A 16,484-nucleotide genomic window follows, 5' to 3' on the forward strand; every position below is an offset into this window, starting at 1 on the left:
ACCGGCATGGATTAGAATGCCCTGGAGCCTACAGCTCAGGCTGTGTGACAGGCAGCTCTCATCACTGTTACAGTTGGAGGGGACAGGAAGGGCTTGTGGTGCTGAGGATGCAATTAGCAGGTGGTGACCAGCCTGATGAAGCTGTCAGCACAGCAGAGCTCAAGCCTGCTGCTCACTCGCTCGCTTGGCTCTGGGCCCCAAAGAAAGGGAACAAAGGGGAGATGCCAGGTTCTCAGGCCCACTCTTGATCTGCTGGCTAACTGCTATGGGTCAGGGAGTGGTGACGCGGGTTCTGAGTGGCCCTGAAGCAGGTGGAGCCACAGCCAGACTGGTTGGCCCCACTGAACCCCAGCCTACAACCTGCCCCAGAGGAATAGGCATCAACCACAAATGACCCTCCCGAAGCTGTCACTTCCATCCTGGGAATTCTCAGTGGCCAGAGGAGCTGGTGTTATGTGCCAGTGGGAGCTGGCATCTCTCAGGGCTCAGAAGGAGTTCTGGAGGTGGTCTCTTGTGGTAGTATGCAGAAATGTGTGAGAAGCCATCAGAAATGAGCCTGGAATCCAGCACGGCTCCAGGAGTCCCCTGGAAGACTGGAGAAAGGGGCAAGTTTGCAGTACTTGGAAAGGACTCAGATGAAGCCATGCAAAGTTATCTAGGTTGTTATTATTGTTGCTGTTAGTATTTTCTTAATATGTTGCTCAGGTATAAGTTGAAATATAATTATAGTTTAGATTTATTTCCATATTCTTCAACTAAAGGAGTTTTTTTTAAGTGTTTGTCCTCCTATATAGGTAAGAAAAAGAGTGTACACTCAAGGTGATCAGCAGAGATGAGGGATCAAAGGTGGGTCTCAGCCTCAGGCGTGTCCTGCTCTTTTCCTGAATGTCCATTATTTAGTTAAATGCCATTTAACAGAAGTAAGAAAGGCTTTTGTTTTCTTGCCTGGGCCCCATAACTTCCATATGAACCCACAGTTGAGACTATGCCCCACGTTGCCACCCTTGGGAGCTGTCAGCTGGCCTGGCAGCAGTGGGCAGAGGCTACAGCAGGGCTGTCTGTAGAGTGGCAGTTACACAGCAGGTAGCTAGCTGAGTCAGGCCCGAAAATTGTGAAATGAACCCTCTCCCATTCTGTACTCTTCCTCTCCACCTGTCTCCGCCATCATCTGGCCTTTGCCTTGCTCTCCTCGTCTAGAAATACCAGATATAGGCCACCTTGCTGTCAGACCTGGAACCCACAAACCCTCATAGATTGCTGCACTTTTTGCCCCTCTGAGGTTGGTTTACTCTGAGCTCCTGTGTGGCCTTGTTCTTTTGTGATTCCTCCTTACCTGGCTGGCAGTCAACTGAGTCCCGGGTTCCAGTAGAAAACCGTGGGATGAACCGAAGAATTTCCCATGAACCCAATGAGGGCCAAGTGTGGTTGATGCCAGCACTACCTCCTAAAACTGACCATCTCTAAAATGGGGACACAGGATGCTTGCCCAAAGAGCGCATCTCAGGGCCTTTGCATAGCTTGCAATGCCAATTTCTGGTTTGGTGCCTGTTCCGACTACCTAGGAACCAGGGTCAGTATGTGCACACATGGAGCTGTCACATATGCAGTGTATTTGTGCACAAATGGTGTTTGTGCTGGAGCTGTTGTGACAAAGAGCAACGTTCATCTTAAACAACCCCCGCTGACGATTTTACCGCAGCAGGCTGGAAGGTCAGGTTTGAGTAAGGATGGATGGATCCTCTGGCTGTGTGGCTGGGACGCTGCACCAAGGTCTCCCTAGCTTCTGGTACTTTGCTGACCAATTTTCATGGGCCTTGGATTCCTGTTTTGTCTTAAGCGGGGTATCACTGTTTAGTTCAGACTGGCACTGAGCTCGGTATCCTCCTGCCGCTGCCTCTCTAGGTTGGGATTACAAGCATGTACCAGCCACTGTGTGGTTGTCCTCTGGCTTCTGATGTCACCTGTCTGCTCTCCTCTGTCCATGGCTTCTTCCTGTGTGTGTGTGAGTCTGCCTCAATGTCCCTTTCTGTCAGGACACCTGTCATAGGAAGACTGAGGGTGGAACTTACCGAGGATCACACGGGCTCCGCCTGGGCATGTATTCTGGGGCTCTAGGCAAGATTTGGTGACATGTTCTTGACACATTGTCTTTGGCTTTCTCCTTGCTACCCTAAAGGTATCCTGAAGGACAGAGCCATGCCTCCATTCACCTTGGTAGCATGGGGTCTAGATGTTGCCTAGCAGATGTTGAACCAGTGACAGATATTTAAGGACTGGACCAGAGTCAAAATTTCCTTTGAATTCTCAGTATTCCTCATTGTCCGCTATGTTCAGCTAGTCCGGATTTATCCCATGCTTTTTCAGACCTAGGCCAGCTGGCCTTGGTGAGATCCCAATAGAACATCCCCATTGTCTTAGTGTGTGGGTGCACCCCTCGTGGTCCTGAGTTCCTTGCTCGTGCTCCGTCTCCTTCTGCTCCTGATTTGGACCTTGAGATTTCTGTCCGGTGCTCCCGTGTGGGTCTCTGTCTCTGTCTCCTTTCATCGCCTGATGAAGGTTAATATTCCTGAGGATGCCTATGTGTTTGTCTATGGATTCACCTTATTTAGCTTCTCTAGGAACATGAATTATAAGCTCAATGTCCTTTATCCGGACTAGCTGAACATAGCGGACAATGAGGAATACTGAGAATTCAAGAACAATTGCAGTGGGTTTTTGATCCTACTGCACGTACTGGCTTTGTGGGAGCCTAGGCAGTTTGGATGCTCACCTTACGAGACCTGGATAGAGGTGGGCAGTCCATGGGCTTCCCACAGGTCAGGGAACCCTGATTGCTCTTCGAGCAGATGAGGGAGGGGGACTTGATCAGGGGAGGGGGAGGGAAATGGGAAGCAGTTGTGGGGACGAGGCAGAAATCCTTAATAAATAAATAAATTTAAAAAAAAATTTCCTTTGAAGCTGGGCGGAGGTGGCACACGCCTTTAATCCCAACACTCAGGGAGGCAGAGGCAGGCAGATCTCTGAGTTTGAGGCCAAGCCTGGCCTACAGAGTAAGTTCTAAGACAGCCAGAGATACACAGAGAAACCCTGTCACAAGAAACCAAAAAAGAAAAAAAAAGAATTCCTTTGAATTCTAACAGCTCAGTGTCCCCAATCTAATCTTAGCGTGTCTCTGCACCCCAGACTGGAATGTTGAGTGTTTTCCTGGCCATCCATCCTCTCCTGGATGGTGCCAGACAAGGTGGACATGTCTGCCCTTCTCTTCTTACAGAGAAATTGGTTCTCTCCTTTCCCCCATTCTTCCTGAGCAGCCCAAGTGGCTTCCTGTGGCAGCAATCCCAGAGCGGCTTGTGCCATATCAGTGATATTTCCTACACAGGTGGGTCCCTAGGGAGACAGCCAATCTCACTGAAATCAGAGAGTCGCTTCCTTGCTCTTGGCTAGCAGATGAGGCGCTCCTGCAGGTACTGGTCTCGATGCTGGGCAGATATGCTCTGGCTAGAACCATCCTTCCGGCTTGAACCCTGTAGGTGCATCTCAGCTTTATTGAACTGAGACTTACCCTCTCCACTACTGCTTTAGGTCTGCTTTTTATCCATCTCTAAGAGAAGAAAAGAACAGGATTTTCTTTTTCTAAGAAGCCATAAGGCCATGACCACATTAATCTGTGTTCATGTTGGGGCAGAGGGGTGGTGAGGGTGGGCATAGCTGTAATCCTAAACTCATAAAAGAGCCGTGTGTTATCTATCATCTTAACAGTGACCCACAAGACAGATAGGTATCTTCTGAACCCATGGACTCTGGAGGGGTGCACTAGGCTCAACGACAGCTGAGGTCCCACTCAGCAAGGATGTTGCTAATCAGTATATAGGTGACATGCTGAAGATGCTTTCAGGGGCCGTCCTGTACAGAGAGCCGTGAGAGCACTAGAGAACATCTGGTGGCCTGTGTGTTAGCCTGACTGTGAGACTACAGTCAAAGGAACCTGTGCGTGGGAACGCTGTATCCGGCAGCTATAGACTGATGACCACCTTGTCACTTAGGTGTCTAAGCTGGTCTAGGGCACAGCATGGGGATGAGCTTTCCCTGGGCACAGTCTGTTAGACCAAGAATGTATCGTACACTGTCAGCCTGTCTTGTTGTCGCTTTCAAAGCCTGCTGTGGGTCTAAAAAGAAAGAAAAGGGAAGGGTGGTTTGGATGCTTGTCCGCTGAGCAACCTGGAGGTGTGGAAAGCAAGCATCTCAGGAATCCAGCTGACTCCAGGCTCTGAGTTCCACATGTCATGTCCCAGCTCTGGGCTGTGTTTCATCACCTGGAACCTGAGGAGCTCTGCTGCAGCTTGCTGGCTCCCAGCCTAGAAGAGAAAATGCTAGCCCCAGATTCAGGGAGAGATCCGGACTCAAAGGAATAGGCTGAGAGTGATGGAGGACCCCTGATACCCTTTTCTGGCCTTGGCCTTGGTATTTTTACACACACACACACACACACACACACACACACACACCACATCACACTTTTTTTTTTTAAATCAAAAGACCAAGCCCCAAACACTTTATTTACAAGACAGATGGTATACATAGACCACTTTATGGTCTATGGAAGAGTTGAGTCTTTCTATCCTCCCTGAAGGACATCTGTGTAGTACATAAGACCTTCTGTCCCATATTGCTCCTTTAGCCATCTGAGTCCTTGGCTCACCCCAGCTCAACCTGAAGGTCCACTGATTCGGTGGCTTATGCTATAGAGTTAGTCTCTGTGATGTTGCAAATATGGAGGACTGCAATCAGGATCCCGGATTATTACCTGTCCTGTCTAGCAGGGCAGGGTGCTCTAGGAGTTCCAGCTGTAAAATGGACGCTGCACACCTGTTCTGCTTGAAGGAGCAGGGTTATAAGAGCTCACTGATCCAGCCGTAATAGGCTGTGAAGCCCCCAGGAAGGCATAAGACCTGAACTGCCTCCAGGGATCTGACCACCTGAAGGCAGTTTACTCTGTCACCTGTGCAGGCCCCAAGCCTTTACTTGGATCTGGTTCCAAAACACCCTAGCCTTCAATGGGATCCCACAGCTCGTGGCTGCTGAGCAAGGGACAAAGTGGGAATTGAGTAACACGCTGGAATAGTCACATTTTGGAGCCATTTCTGTATGGTTTTCTGCACTAACCCAGCCTATTATAAACCAGGTTACCTTTGGTCAGCCCCTGTCTGCCTCAGTAACCTCATTTGTACCACAGGGACAAAATGGTGTCTGCATCGTGACGTCTTACAGATTCAATTACTGTCACATGGTGTCTGGCCTAAGGTAAATGCTTTGTAAATTAGTGTTTATTACTGTCCACATTATAGGAGCATTTATGAGTTTATTTGAAGATAAGTATAGTCTTAGAGGGGAAATGGCTTGGAAATCGTTTCCAAGGACACGGTATTGAGGACTTGCTTTCAAAGGCCAGCTGTGTGAGTGGGAGTAGCAGAGGTAGCCGTGATGGTGCTGGCCCTGGGCCTAGAGGCCAGTTCGGGAACCCAGGATCCAAAGTTCTTGCTGCTCCGTTTCCTCAGGGCTCATGGAGAATTCACGGAGCACTGTGACAACACTGGGGATGGATTGGGTTCAGGATGCCCACGGTTGTCCAGTGGGCCCGGGTGTTGTATAGGATACATAAAGGCTACCTGGAAGGGGAGAGGCCTGCCTCCAGCTGAGCTGTCTGAGCTACTTCTTCTGTACTGGGTCGCCTGTCTCTGCTCCTCAGCAACCCTGTGGAGAAAGAGCATCAGTGTCCTGGAGGCTGCTTTCTGCTTTCCAGTTCCTAGAGGCCAAGGGAGGGATACACTGGGTTCTGGTTTCTCTAGAACCAGCTACAAGGCCACCATGCCTGCCGCCATTCTTGACACTTCCCCAAATGGCAATGGGCTCTTTTCCTTCTGGGAACAGGAAGCCCTAATAGATTCTCCTTCTAGAAGTTTCCAAGATCATGGCGTCTTATTACTGCAGAGAAAAGTGTGAGGGCCAGAAGGCCCTGTGAGCCACTGAATAGCTGTGTTGAGGCCACTGTGGGCTGAGGGCCAGCCGGCTTTCAAAAGGACAGCGTGAGGAGGAGAGGGAAAGGGACCCTGTCTCAGGTCTGCCTTCCAGTTGCCTCTTGATGCTGAAGACTGACTGGCTCTGTAGCTCCACTGAAACCCAGGCGGTGTAGAACCACCACTCCTCCTGGGCTGTGGTTCAAGAAGATGCTCCAGAGACAAAGAAAACTGCCCGGGGGCTATGGTTACCCCAAGAGGGACACTGGAGAGGCAGTGTTACCTGAGGAGGGCCTGGGTGCCAGGGCCACTGCATTTGGAGCTTTCTGGCCTGAACTGGGAGTGCCCCGCTGGGTTCACAACAGGGCACATTTGGTGTCCCTTCTCCTATCCAGTGTGCTCCAAAATAGTCTTTTTTTTTTTCCTCAGACAATTAAGTCCAGAGGCCTTTGAAGAAAGCCAGTAATGGGGCCCAGCTACCTACCCGGAGTGCAGAGATGAGAGAAACTAGGTCCCCTTGAATCTGTGCAGCATGGCAGAACTGAAGGCACCCCATATTTGTAACCCAGGAGAGGATTAGATTTAAGGCCCAGACAGAGCGTGGGGAGTTTAAGACGGTGAGACATTAGGGAGGAGAGCTCACTGGCAGCAGTAGCCAGTGGCCAAGTAAAGCTTCGTGGAGAAGGTATGCCTGGAGACAGGCCTTGGAAACAGGGGTGTAATCCAAAGAGGTGGAGGGGGGCGAGAGTCCAGAAGCAGAGAGGGAGGAAAAGGGTGATTGTGGGGTCCAGTGGTAAACAAGGGCTTGCTGTGTCCCTGGGTGTGCTGAGCCCTTGTCTCATGCATCTCCTTACTTCGTCTGCATCTCCTAGTGAGGTATATGTTCATCAGCATTCTTTACAGATAAGGAGGCTGGTTAGGGACAGCCCAGAGTTGTGTGGCAGACATTGGGCTAACAAGTGCTTGTATTCCCCCGACTTGAGAGCAGAGGCAGCAAGGAAGCCACCTGACTCCAGCCAAGGATGTAGTTCAATTGTCTGGCTAGTGACCCTGCAGAACTTTGATCCATCCATATCCCCTGGCACCAGTGTGGCAGTGTTCAACAAGTGTTCAGGATGCTTTAGTTGTAATAGATTGTCTTGAGGAGGCTCTAGAATGTTATAGGGAGAGGTCAAGTCCTGGATTGGGAGGAAGGTATTGGATAGGAGGTCCCCAGCATTATGTCTTTGACATTCTAGGAGCTGGTGGGAACTGGGGAGAACTGGAGCCCAGTGGCCATGAGCAGGAAACTGAGGAGGCTGGTGCTGAAGGCATGTGCTAGGGTGTGTGCACGTGAGTGTGTGTGAGAGAGTGTGTGTGCGCGTGAGTGTGTGTGTGTGTGAGTGTGTGTGTGTGTATGTGTATGAGTGAATGTGTGAGTGTGTGTGTGTATATGAGTGAGTGTGTGTGTGTGTGTGTGTGTGTGTGTGTGTGTGCATGTGTGTAGCCTGGGCTTAGGTTGGAGACAGGTATAGAATGCCACAGAACCTCAGGGGTCTTGCTGTCTTGTCAAGGCAAGATAAAGACCCATAAATATTTTAAGAACAGCCAAGGGTTGAGTAACAGGAGATGGGGAGGATAAGAAGGTGTCGGAGGCAGGGTGTGCTTGGAGCCAAGGGAGGTGGTCAGTGTCAGGTCCAAGTGGAGGCCCCTGTGGTCCTTGAGACCTTGAAGGTGGACCTGTACAATAAGAATACCGAGAAGTAATACAGGAGTTGCACCTACAGAACCCACCTGTGTGCCCTTCCCCTTCTCCCATCCCTTCCCTGGTTGTCCTGGGCCCAGTTGCTGCTCTGCTGCTTCTCACTCGGAGGCCTGGATGGCAAGGATGACGTGACGACAGATCACTCAGTATCTCTGCTGGGCCCTCTCTACCTAGGCATTCCAGGATGGCTGGCAGCTGCACGGGCCAACTCTCCTCAGAAGCCACAGCTCCTGCCTTCTGTTGCCTATGTTCTGCCTTCACACAGGAATCAGCCCTGCTCCAAGTCACCCTGCTCTCAGAATGGAGCAGTAAGCCAAAGGGACCCTGTCCAGACTTGGATCACAGAGTAACGCAGGGTAGTCTCCCATTGAGTACCCCCAGCCTATCATTCCCACTCAGTGTGAATGATGGTAACTGAGATCTACACTTGAGGATCCCAAAGGCTGACGGTCACCAGGAGTGAAGGAACTGACTCCACTGGGTGAATTGAGTGGCCTGTGTCTGTACTGTCTGTGGCTAGAGGTATCTGCGCATCTTCCAGCAAGCTCTTTTGCCTGCACGTTTTGATACCTTCATCCGCATAGGATTAGGCGGGATTCTCAGAGTGACACTGAAGCTGTGCAACCTGGATTTTAGAAACAATGGTGTGGAGACAGTGCCCAGGGTCGTCCCCTACCTCTCCAGAGACAGGCACCTCAGCTCATTAGGTTCTACTGTGTGCCAGCTCTCCCTGAGTCCTGCGTGGACTATTAAGAGGGGAGCTCAACATCTTGCAGGGTGCTGCCTATGTAGCCACAAGGTCAGGGTGGAACCTCCCACTATCCTGCCATGCCACCGCTGAGTGGGTATCTGAGTAAGAGTAGTTGTGATGGGCGGGATTCTCTGATCTTGGCTAGTCCTGAGAGCTGGCAAGAAATGTAGACTCTCACAAGGCATGTTGGTGCATGCCCATAATCCCAACATTTGGGAGGCAGAGGCAAGAGGATCAGGAGTTTAAGATCAGCCTGGGGTATGCAGTCAGACAGTTCCAAGGGAAAATAATCCCAGCATTTGGGGTCCAGCTCCAGCCTACCCAGTCAGAATCTGTATTAACAAGATATTGGGGACTCTGAATTTTGGGAGTTAACCACACCTGACTGCTGGGCATCATCACTTTTGGTCCTGCCCACCCCCCAAAAGAAATGCTTCATCCTGAACAATTGAAATGAAAGTGCTCCTTTGACTGCACAGTGCATGCAGATGCGGGTGTGGTCTGTTCAGCTTTAATTCACACGTCCTCTGATGCCGTGGTTGTGGTGCGGGACATTTGTGTTCTCACAGACCAGCGTTCAGAATAACGCCCTATCCGGCGTTAGAGCGAGAAAGGGTTAAAGTAGAGTTGTGAAGTAGGGGATTGCATCCCCACTCAGAGAATGATGGCCGTCCTACCTCCTGCAGCAGCGAGTGTTGCTGATTTCCAGCTCACACCCCCACTGCTGCATGTTTCTGAACTTTGCCACTTCCCAGGGGTTGGGAACCTGAAGTTTCTGTTCACACAGGCCTCCCCTGAACCAGCCTGTGTTCCTCTGGCACACACGACTATATCAAGTCATCAAGCCAACACCGACTGTAGCAACCAGACAATAGGAATGAAGAATAGATTGCCAGGGAACTGATATTTTCTGCAGAGTCATCTGTGAGGGGTTGGAGCACAGGCCAGATGAGATGGGGGCCTGGCAAGGAAAAGGTTCCCATGGCTTCTTCTGGACAGCTATGGGCATCTTCCCTCTCAGACAGCCCAGCCTTTCCCTTCCCACAGGCTCTCTCTATATATAACCCTGGCCCAGGTCTGCCTGGCAAGTGATAAAGGAAAAGTGTTCTGAGTGAAGCTGTTCTAGCTAGCCCTGTGGATAGGGGGGGTCTAGGAACTAGCATGTAATGGACGGCAGCCAGCACACATATGCCAGAGTCACCAGGAACAGACCGCCGACAGGGAACCCAGGGGTATGGTGCTGTGTGGTACCAGGCTTCATAGGAAATGATGTGGGGGAAAATGGGATGAAGTCTTGGGTAGATGTGATGATTGACTTAGCAAAAATAAAACAGCGAGCCCATGTTGGGTCCTCTGCCCTCAAAGCTCAGATGTTGCCCTCATACAGAGTCGACATCCTGCTGGGATGAGGCAGAGTGGAGAGCTCTGACTTCTGAGCCTGGGAGCATCAAACAATCCCCCTATTCACTTCTAGGGTCCCTTGCAGCTTCCCTGTGTTCCAAGGTGGTTGAGTCCTTTGTTGTTGCCCAAAGCCAAAAACTGAGCCAGGAAAGCAGACTTTGAGACTTCCCAGTTTCCTGTGTGAGGTTCAGCAGCTGTGCTGGATGGGTTAGGGAATGAGGTTGAGGAAGTTAGGGGGCTAAAATGATGGATTCCCAGGGGCTGGAATGACAAGTTTCCCAGCATCTAGCCTGGCTTGCAGGTCACCCTGCTCATCCTTGAACGGGGAAGGGAGGGGGAATGCCGCTAATGCCTGTCTGTTCTTAAAAGGATTGGCTAAATTTACAGCACCTAATGCCATTTGTCACTGAGCAGGTGGTGGATGGGAGGATAATGAAGGGTGGAGACTATCTTATTGTTTCTAGGCCCCCTTTTCCTCTAGACCCTGATAGCCTGAGGGAGACTGCTGTGAGCTTCTGGGCTCAGAGCCAGGTAAGACCAGAAGGAGGAGGAGAGATAGGTACCTCAGCAGGCACCCCTGCGCTTTGTGTGTTTTCTGTGGAAGCGGCACTCAACTGTGGGCCAAACAATAAAGGGCTGGGTTGTGAGAGTCTGGGGATGAGGATGACAGTATAGGGAGGGTGTCTTTCCATCAGAGAACGGGTGTTTTACTTTCTGTTCTTAAAATAAGCAGGCAGGCACTGAGGGGCTGTAGCCCAGCATGAGTGCGGCCTAGCTGGAAGGAGGTCTCAGAACACAACCAGACAGACATAGATGTGCCCCATGCCCTGGTCATACATGTCTGCAGCCTCAGGGTACCACCCTCCGCTTTGGTGCCCTTTACAACAAAATGCAGCTTCGGCGCTTTTCCTCCTCCTGGCCTTTTGGTCCTCCTCATTCATCACCTGGCAAGGAATAGGGAGGGGCAGGGCAAGGTCCCAGGGAATCACTGCAGAGGCCAGCTCCTGGGATAGGCATCCCACTTGAATGACTGAGTCAGGTGCACACCCTCGTCTCTCCTTTCCCTGCTGGCCTTGGTCCCAACCTCTGTGTTCGCCCTCACTGTGAAGGCCAGAAGCCTCCTCTGTGGCTCCCAGCTCAGCCAGCTGCATGAGGTTTTCCCATCTCCCCTCTCTGTGACTTAGAAGGGAAAGCATTGAAAGAAGCATGTGTTGTGGAGGCAGCACCCCTTATTGACTTAGAGATGTGGGGCACCTATAGGTGCATGCCCCAAAGAATTGAACACAGCATAGCAAACAGATATTTGCACACCCATGTTCATGGAGGATTCTCCACAGCCAGATGCGAGCACAGCCTGCATGCCAGTGAACGGGTGCGCGGATTGGCCAGTGACATGCTATTGTAATACAATATCTCATCATCTGCCATAAAAGTGCATGAGGTTCTGCTGTGTGGCAGCATGGATGGACCTTGAATGCACTGTGATATAAACTAATCACAAAATTATGACATGACCCCACTTAAACCTAGTCCCCAGAATAAGCAAGTCATAGAGTCAGAAGGAAGGTAGGGTTACCAGGGCCTGGGCCAGGACAGTGAAGGGCTGATGCGGAGTGGGCGAAGGGCTTCTGTTTGGGATAATGAGAAGTTACGGAAATGGAGATGGGAAGTAGTCATAGTTACATAGCATTGTGACCATACTGAAAGCTACTGAGGACATGCTTGAAGGAATGTTTGTGCTTATTTTAAACACAATGGAGAAGTAGTTGATGGACATAGGAGATTGCCACCTGAGATCAGGGAGAAGGACTTGCCTGGCACCTGCTCGGGGTTCTGTCGCTTTGAGTGAGGGTCAGCTTCCCAGGAGTGACTTCGGTAGAAGACTGACAGATGGCATCTCTGTAAACAGTGTGCCTGAGGAGAGGGAACAGGAGGGGATGCAAGAGAGGGGTTCTGGAGGTCTGGTGCTATAGACAACTGGGGAGTCTGCTCAGGCTCACTGAAGGTCACAAAGCTGCTGCCTTGGAATTGTCCTCTGAGACAAAAAGACAGGGCTTCCTTCCTGTCCAGGGTATCCCTGTGAGGTGTTAGATAGATCCTTAACTTCCAGGTCACAGGGATCAGGGGCCAGACAGGCCCTGTAGCTGTCTCCTGTCTGAACAAACCTGAGCAGGTGGTACCTGATGGTAGGTGCTATCAATTGTGCCTGGAGCAGATCGGACAACAGCAGCCGGAACAGGAGGGAGCCTAGAAGATAATGGGGATATAATAGTGTCCAAGAGGGAACAATGGAACAGTCCTTTCCCCTGCCTACCAAGATGTTGCAGGATACAAATGAATCACAATGCCTATCCTTGCCTCAGTGAGCCAGGTGGGATCACTGCCATGTCCGGTTTCCTCACATGACACATGTTCATGAGACTCACGAGCCTGGGAAAGCCCAGTGGAGGGGCCACAGGCTGCCATAGCTGACCGAGCCCACACTCTGTTCTGTGGATTCATGTCAAATCCCTGCCTCGGCTGGCCTCAGTGTCTTTCCGTTCATAGTGGGAACTTGGCATATTCTTGATGATAAAGATAAGCCAGTAATATTCCACTAACTTTTCTGGCAACTGGGAGACCCAATTGCTCCTAAGAGTGGAGAGAATTTCCCAAGTGGGGCCTTGTCCTGCCCTCCAGCAGCATCTCACGGAGGCTGTCTGTTCTCTTCTCCCCCAGCCACCCCTGGCCCCTGAGCTGGAGGAATGGAGAACTCCTCAGCGGCGTCAGCCTCCTCCGAGGCAGGAAGCAGCCGCTCCCAGGAGATCGAGGAACTGGAGCGCTTCATTGACAGCTACGTGCTGGAGTACCAGGTGCAGGGGCTGCTGACGGACAAGCCGGAAGGTGATGGGGAGAGCCAGAGGACACAGTCCCACATCTCCCAGGTGAATGCTGGCCTGGGTCCAAGGGCTGGACAAACCCAGAGAGGTGATACCAGAGACCTTAATGTCCTAGCATTTCTCCCTCTACTGCTGGGGTGTGGTGGTCCCACCTGACCCAGCATCCCGATCCAGCCCGGAAGCCTTCCCCTAGCTGAGCACCCTTGACCCTTGAACCGATCTCTGGAACCCAAGCAGACTACCTGTTTCTTAATATACAGTTACTAGCCACCCTACCATGTGCCAAGTACGATTTCTTGACCTCCACAATCTTGCATTCTAGAGCAGCTCTGGAGCTCAGGTGCCAATAATGCATGCCTTTGGAGAACTGTGACTTGGGACCGTGTCTCAATTCAACTGCAGAGAGTTGTGTTGCTTGTGTCTTCTGTAGCGCTCTACAGGAAGCTATATGTCTATGCGCTTAGATGCACGAGGCGTTCAGAGAGGAAGCTCAGGATGGTCTCAACCCCTGGGTCCATCTGTCTCAGCTTGGCCTTGCAGGGGAGGTGATCTTACTTGGCAGGCTGGGGCTGTGATGTCTTTATCACACACATCTTTGCCCAACACGGTGCATCCCCAATAGATTCTTGCCATAGTTGCTTCCAGATTTGGTTCTAGCTGCTCATTTGACATTGGGCAGAGCCCCCAATATCAGAGGTTCAGTTTTCCTATCTGTCAAATGCTTCAGGAATGTCCAGGACAACAAGAGTGACAAAGGCAGGTGCCACCCATACGAGGAGACAAGGAAGGGCCTTCTTTTCTGTCCAGGGTCAGAGTACCAGGGACCTCTCTTGTAGCTGTCCCGCTTCAAACCTGGGTGGTCAAGGAAATGGTGTACCACTTGGGATCCCTGCCTTAGAGAAGAGCTGAACGCAACCACTTGGCTCACTGCCCAGCAGGGAGAAAAATCTAGTCTCCCAGCTTTTTAGGGAGTCGGAATGAAGCCCAGACCAAGAGTCAACCTAGGAAACCATGAGAAACAGGAGTTCCCTGCCCCATTTCCCGGAGCACTAGGGGAAGAAGATAGTTCTACACTATTTCCTTAGTGTCCTTGATGGTCTAAAACCATGAGTGTGTGAAACCATAATCTGCTCACTACCCAATCAACGCCCAGGGGTGGGTTGGTGCACCACCCCTCTGAGGGATCTGGGAGATGTTGGGATTGGGAGTGAGTAGAAGCCCCGCCTTTGTGGAACTTCTGCTCAGGTGCTGGCCACCATCTCAGCTAGGAAGGCCAAAACAAACAGCTCAGGAGCCAGGACTTATTTGTTGATTTATTTATTTACTTTGTTTTTGCCTTGTTTTTTGAAGCAAAGTTGGAGGATTTTATTTTGGGGGTGTTAGTTGTTGTTTTTTGTTTTATTTTGTTCTTTACCTCAGATATTCTAACAGATTTAAGCACAGCATTAAGGGACCTAGAGAGTGACCTGAAGGGCGCACTGGGTGGGGATTTCTCAAGAGAGCTGCCATTTTGCAGTATTAAAGAGTGGTCAAGGTGAGGTCGGTGAAAGATGAGGAAGGAGGCCGGATGGTGGGTAAAGAGCTTGTGGACTGAAGGAGCCATGCATGCCGAAGATGGGGCCAGAAGAGCCAAGAGCTAACCAGGGGGTTGAATGCTGGAGGAGGGGGGAGGAGCCTCAGGCTGACAAGGTAGAGATAAGGGGACCATGTGGATAGGAGATGCAGGGCTGATTCTGGCTCAGGAATACCTGGATAGATGCACGAAGAGGAGGAACCAGCGAGAGCTGACCAGAAGAAAGCCATGGTGGAGACTAGCAGGAGGAGGGTTTAGGGAGTGGGCGGAGGGACTACTGTCAGGACGTGGAGGACAGGACCAGCATTGTTGAAGGGATAGCTGGAACACTAGTGGTGGTGGCTGGAGAGGTTCCAGGGGAGAGATGAAGGTGGACAAGGGCAGTATCAGGAGGCAGCTGAAGGTCAGGCTTGTTACCACCACTAGGAGCACAACCGAAGGGGACAGTGATGTGGGGGTGTTACAGAGGTGAGAGCCAACAGGACCATATCTAGGATACGTGTAAGGTACTGGGAATGGTTGAAGTGAGGGGAGCAATCAGACCACGGATTCTGTCCACCTCCCCACAGCCTGTCCTGCTAACATCTGAGAAATGACTCCTGCAGCGGAGTTGGGGAGGTGGGGTGGGGGGGTTCCAGGGATTCTCCGCCACCATAGGGCTGGTACAGAGTTAGGACAGTGGTCCTCGCCAAGGTTGAAGGACAGTGAAGGACATCAGGAGAAAGACCAGGGAGTGAAGATGGTGATGTAATTGGATACCAGCCAAAGGAAGGTGGAGTAGGCACCAAGGCAGGCAGTAAATGCCCTCATGGATTGTAGGCCCTGGGTATAGAAGTGTTGCTGGGTCCTGGTACTAGAGAGAGTGGGTGGAAGTCCAGAAGAGGTGCCTTAAGAAGTGTCTGAAGTTGAAGGTGGAAGGGTGCAAGAACAAGGAAGGGGCTGAAGTGAGCCCACGAGTCTGTGGAGGTGAGGGAAAAGCCAGCACCGAGGTTCATAGCTTGGGACACTGGTGCAATCGCCAGGCTCTATAAAAGCACCTGAAAGGACAGCGGGGAGGGCGAGGTACCTGCCATCCAGGAGGAATGCCTTGGGTGGGACAGTGGGAGCATGACCTGGTGGTCTGCAAATGACACAAGATGGTAGGAGTGTGTCATTTGTACCCTTCCATCTCTTAATTTAAGCCACTCTCCTAAACAGTTAGCAATGTCATGACCTGGACCTGAAAGCCAAGGTTTCATTGGTTTGGGCTGTCTGTGGCAATGTGTTAGTTACTGTTGCTTTGTTGTGATGAAATCTCTCACATTAAACACTTAAGAGAAGGACTTGAGAGATTGGCTCAGTGGGTAAAGTGCTTGCACACAAGTATAGAGACCTGAGTTCACATCCTTAGAACTGGTGTAAAGCTGGACATGGTAGCAGGTGTCTGCAATCCTGGCACTTGTCCAGCTGTGTAGACGGGGAGATGAGAACATCATCTGAGGTTCACAGGCTGGCTGGCCTGGTATACATAGGGCTAACGAGAAAATTAGAGAGACTTTGTCTCAGACAAGGTGAAGGGTGAGAACAAACACTTGAGGTTATCTTCTGGTCTCTGCACACACACACACACATACACACACACACACACACATAAACACACACACATACACATATATACACACATACACATATATATACACATACATACACACATATACACACATACATACACACACTACCTCCACCAACACCAGCACCATACTGTATGTGTGCACACACTCACACATGTGAATATGTACACACACATACGTTCCACACACACAGAAGAAAAACATGTACTTTTTATTCATTTAGAAGAAAAGTGTATCTATTTCACAGTTTCATAGGTTTTGGCCCATCGTGGTGGGGAGTGTGTGGAGGAACAGAGCAGTTCATACTGTGGGGGACAGGAAGCGAAGTGGAGTAGTAACAAAAATCCACCATCACACGTAGACCTTCCTCCAACCAGGCCCTGCCATCGCAGCCTGCATTGAATCTGAAGCCATCTATGGACTCTGCGGTTCCTGGTTCCTTTAATTAGAAATGGCCTTGTAGACACACCCAGGGGTCTGGCTAATCACCTGCCTGTTTCTCAATCAAATTG

General features: G+C 50.8%; 1 protein-coding gene across 5 annotated transcripts in view; it reads left to right on the forward strand.

Moving 5' to 3' along the window:
* Ctif (cap binding complex dependent translation initiation factor) overlaps positions 1–16,484 on the forward strand; it is a 246,632-nt gene that overhangs the window by 45,152 nt on the left and 184,996 nt on the right. For all 5 annotated transcript variants that reach the window (XM_041639225.1, XM_041639224.1, XM_041639227.1 and 2 more), the window contains one exon: positions 12,629–12,834. In XM_041639225.1, coding sequence (XP_041495159.1) covers positions 12,655–12,834 — 180 coding nt within the window. In that variant the 5' untranslated portion in view covers positions 12,629–12,654. The remainder of the gene's footprint in view (positions 1–12,628; positions 12,835–16,484) is intronic.

This window comes from Microtus oregoni, unplaced genomic scaffold (genome assembly GCF_018167655.1).
Source record: "Microtus oregoni isolate MIOR12 unplaced genomic scaffold, Mior012 000057F_ref0000458, whole genome shotgun sequence".
Taxonomy (NCBI): Eukaryota; Metazoa; Chordata; class Mammalia; order Rodentia; family Cricetidae; genus Microtus; species Microtus oregoni.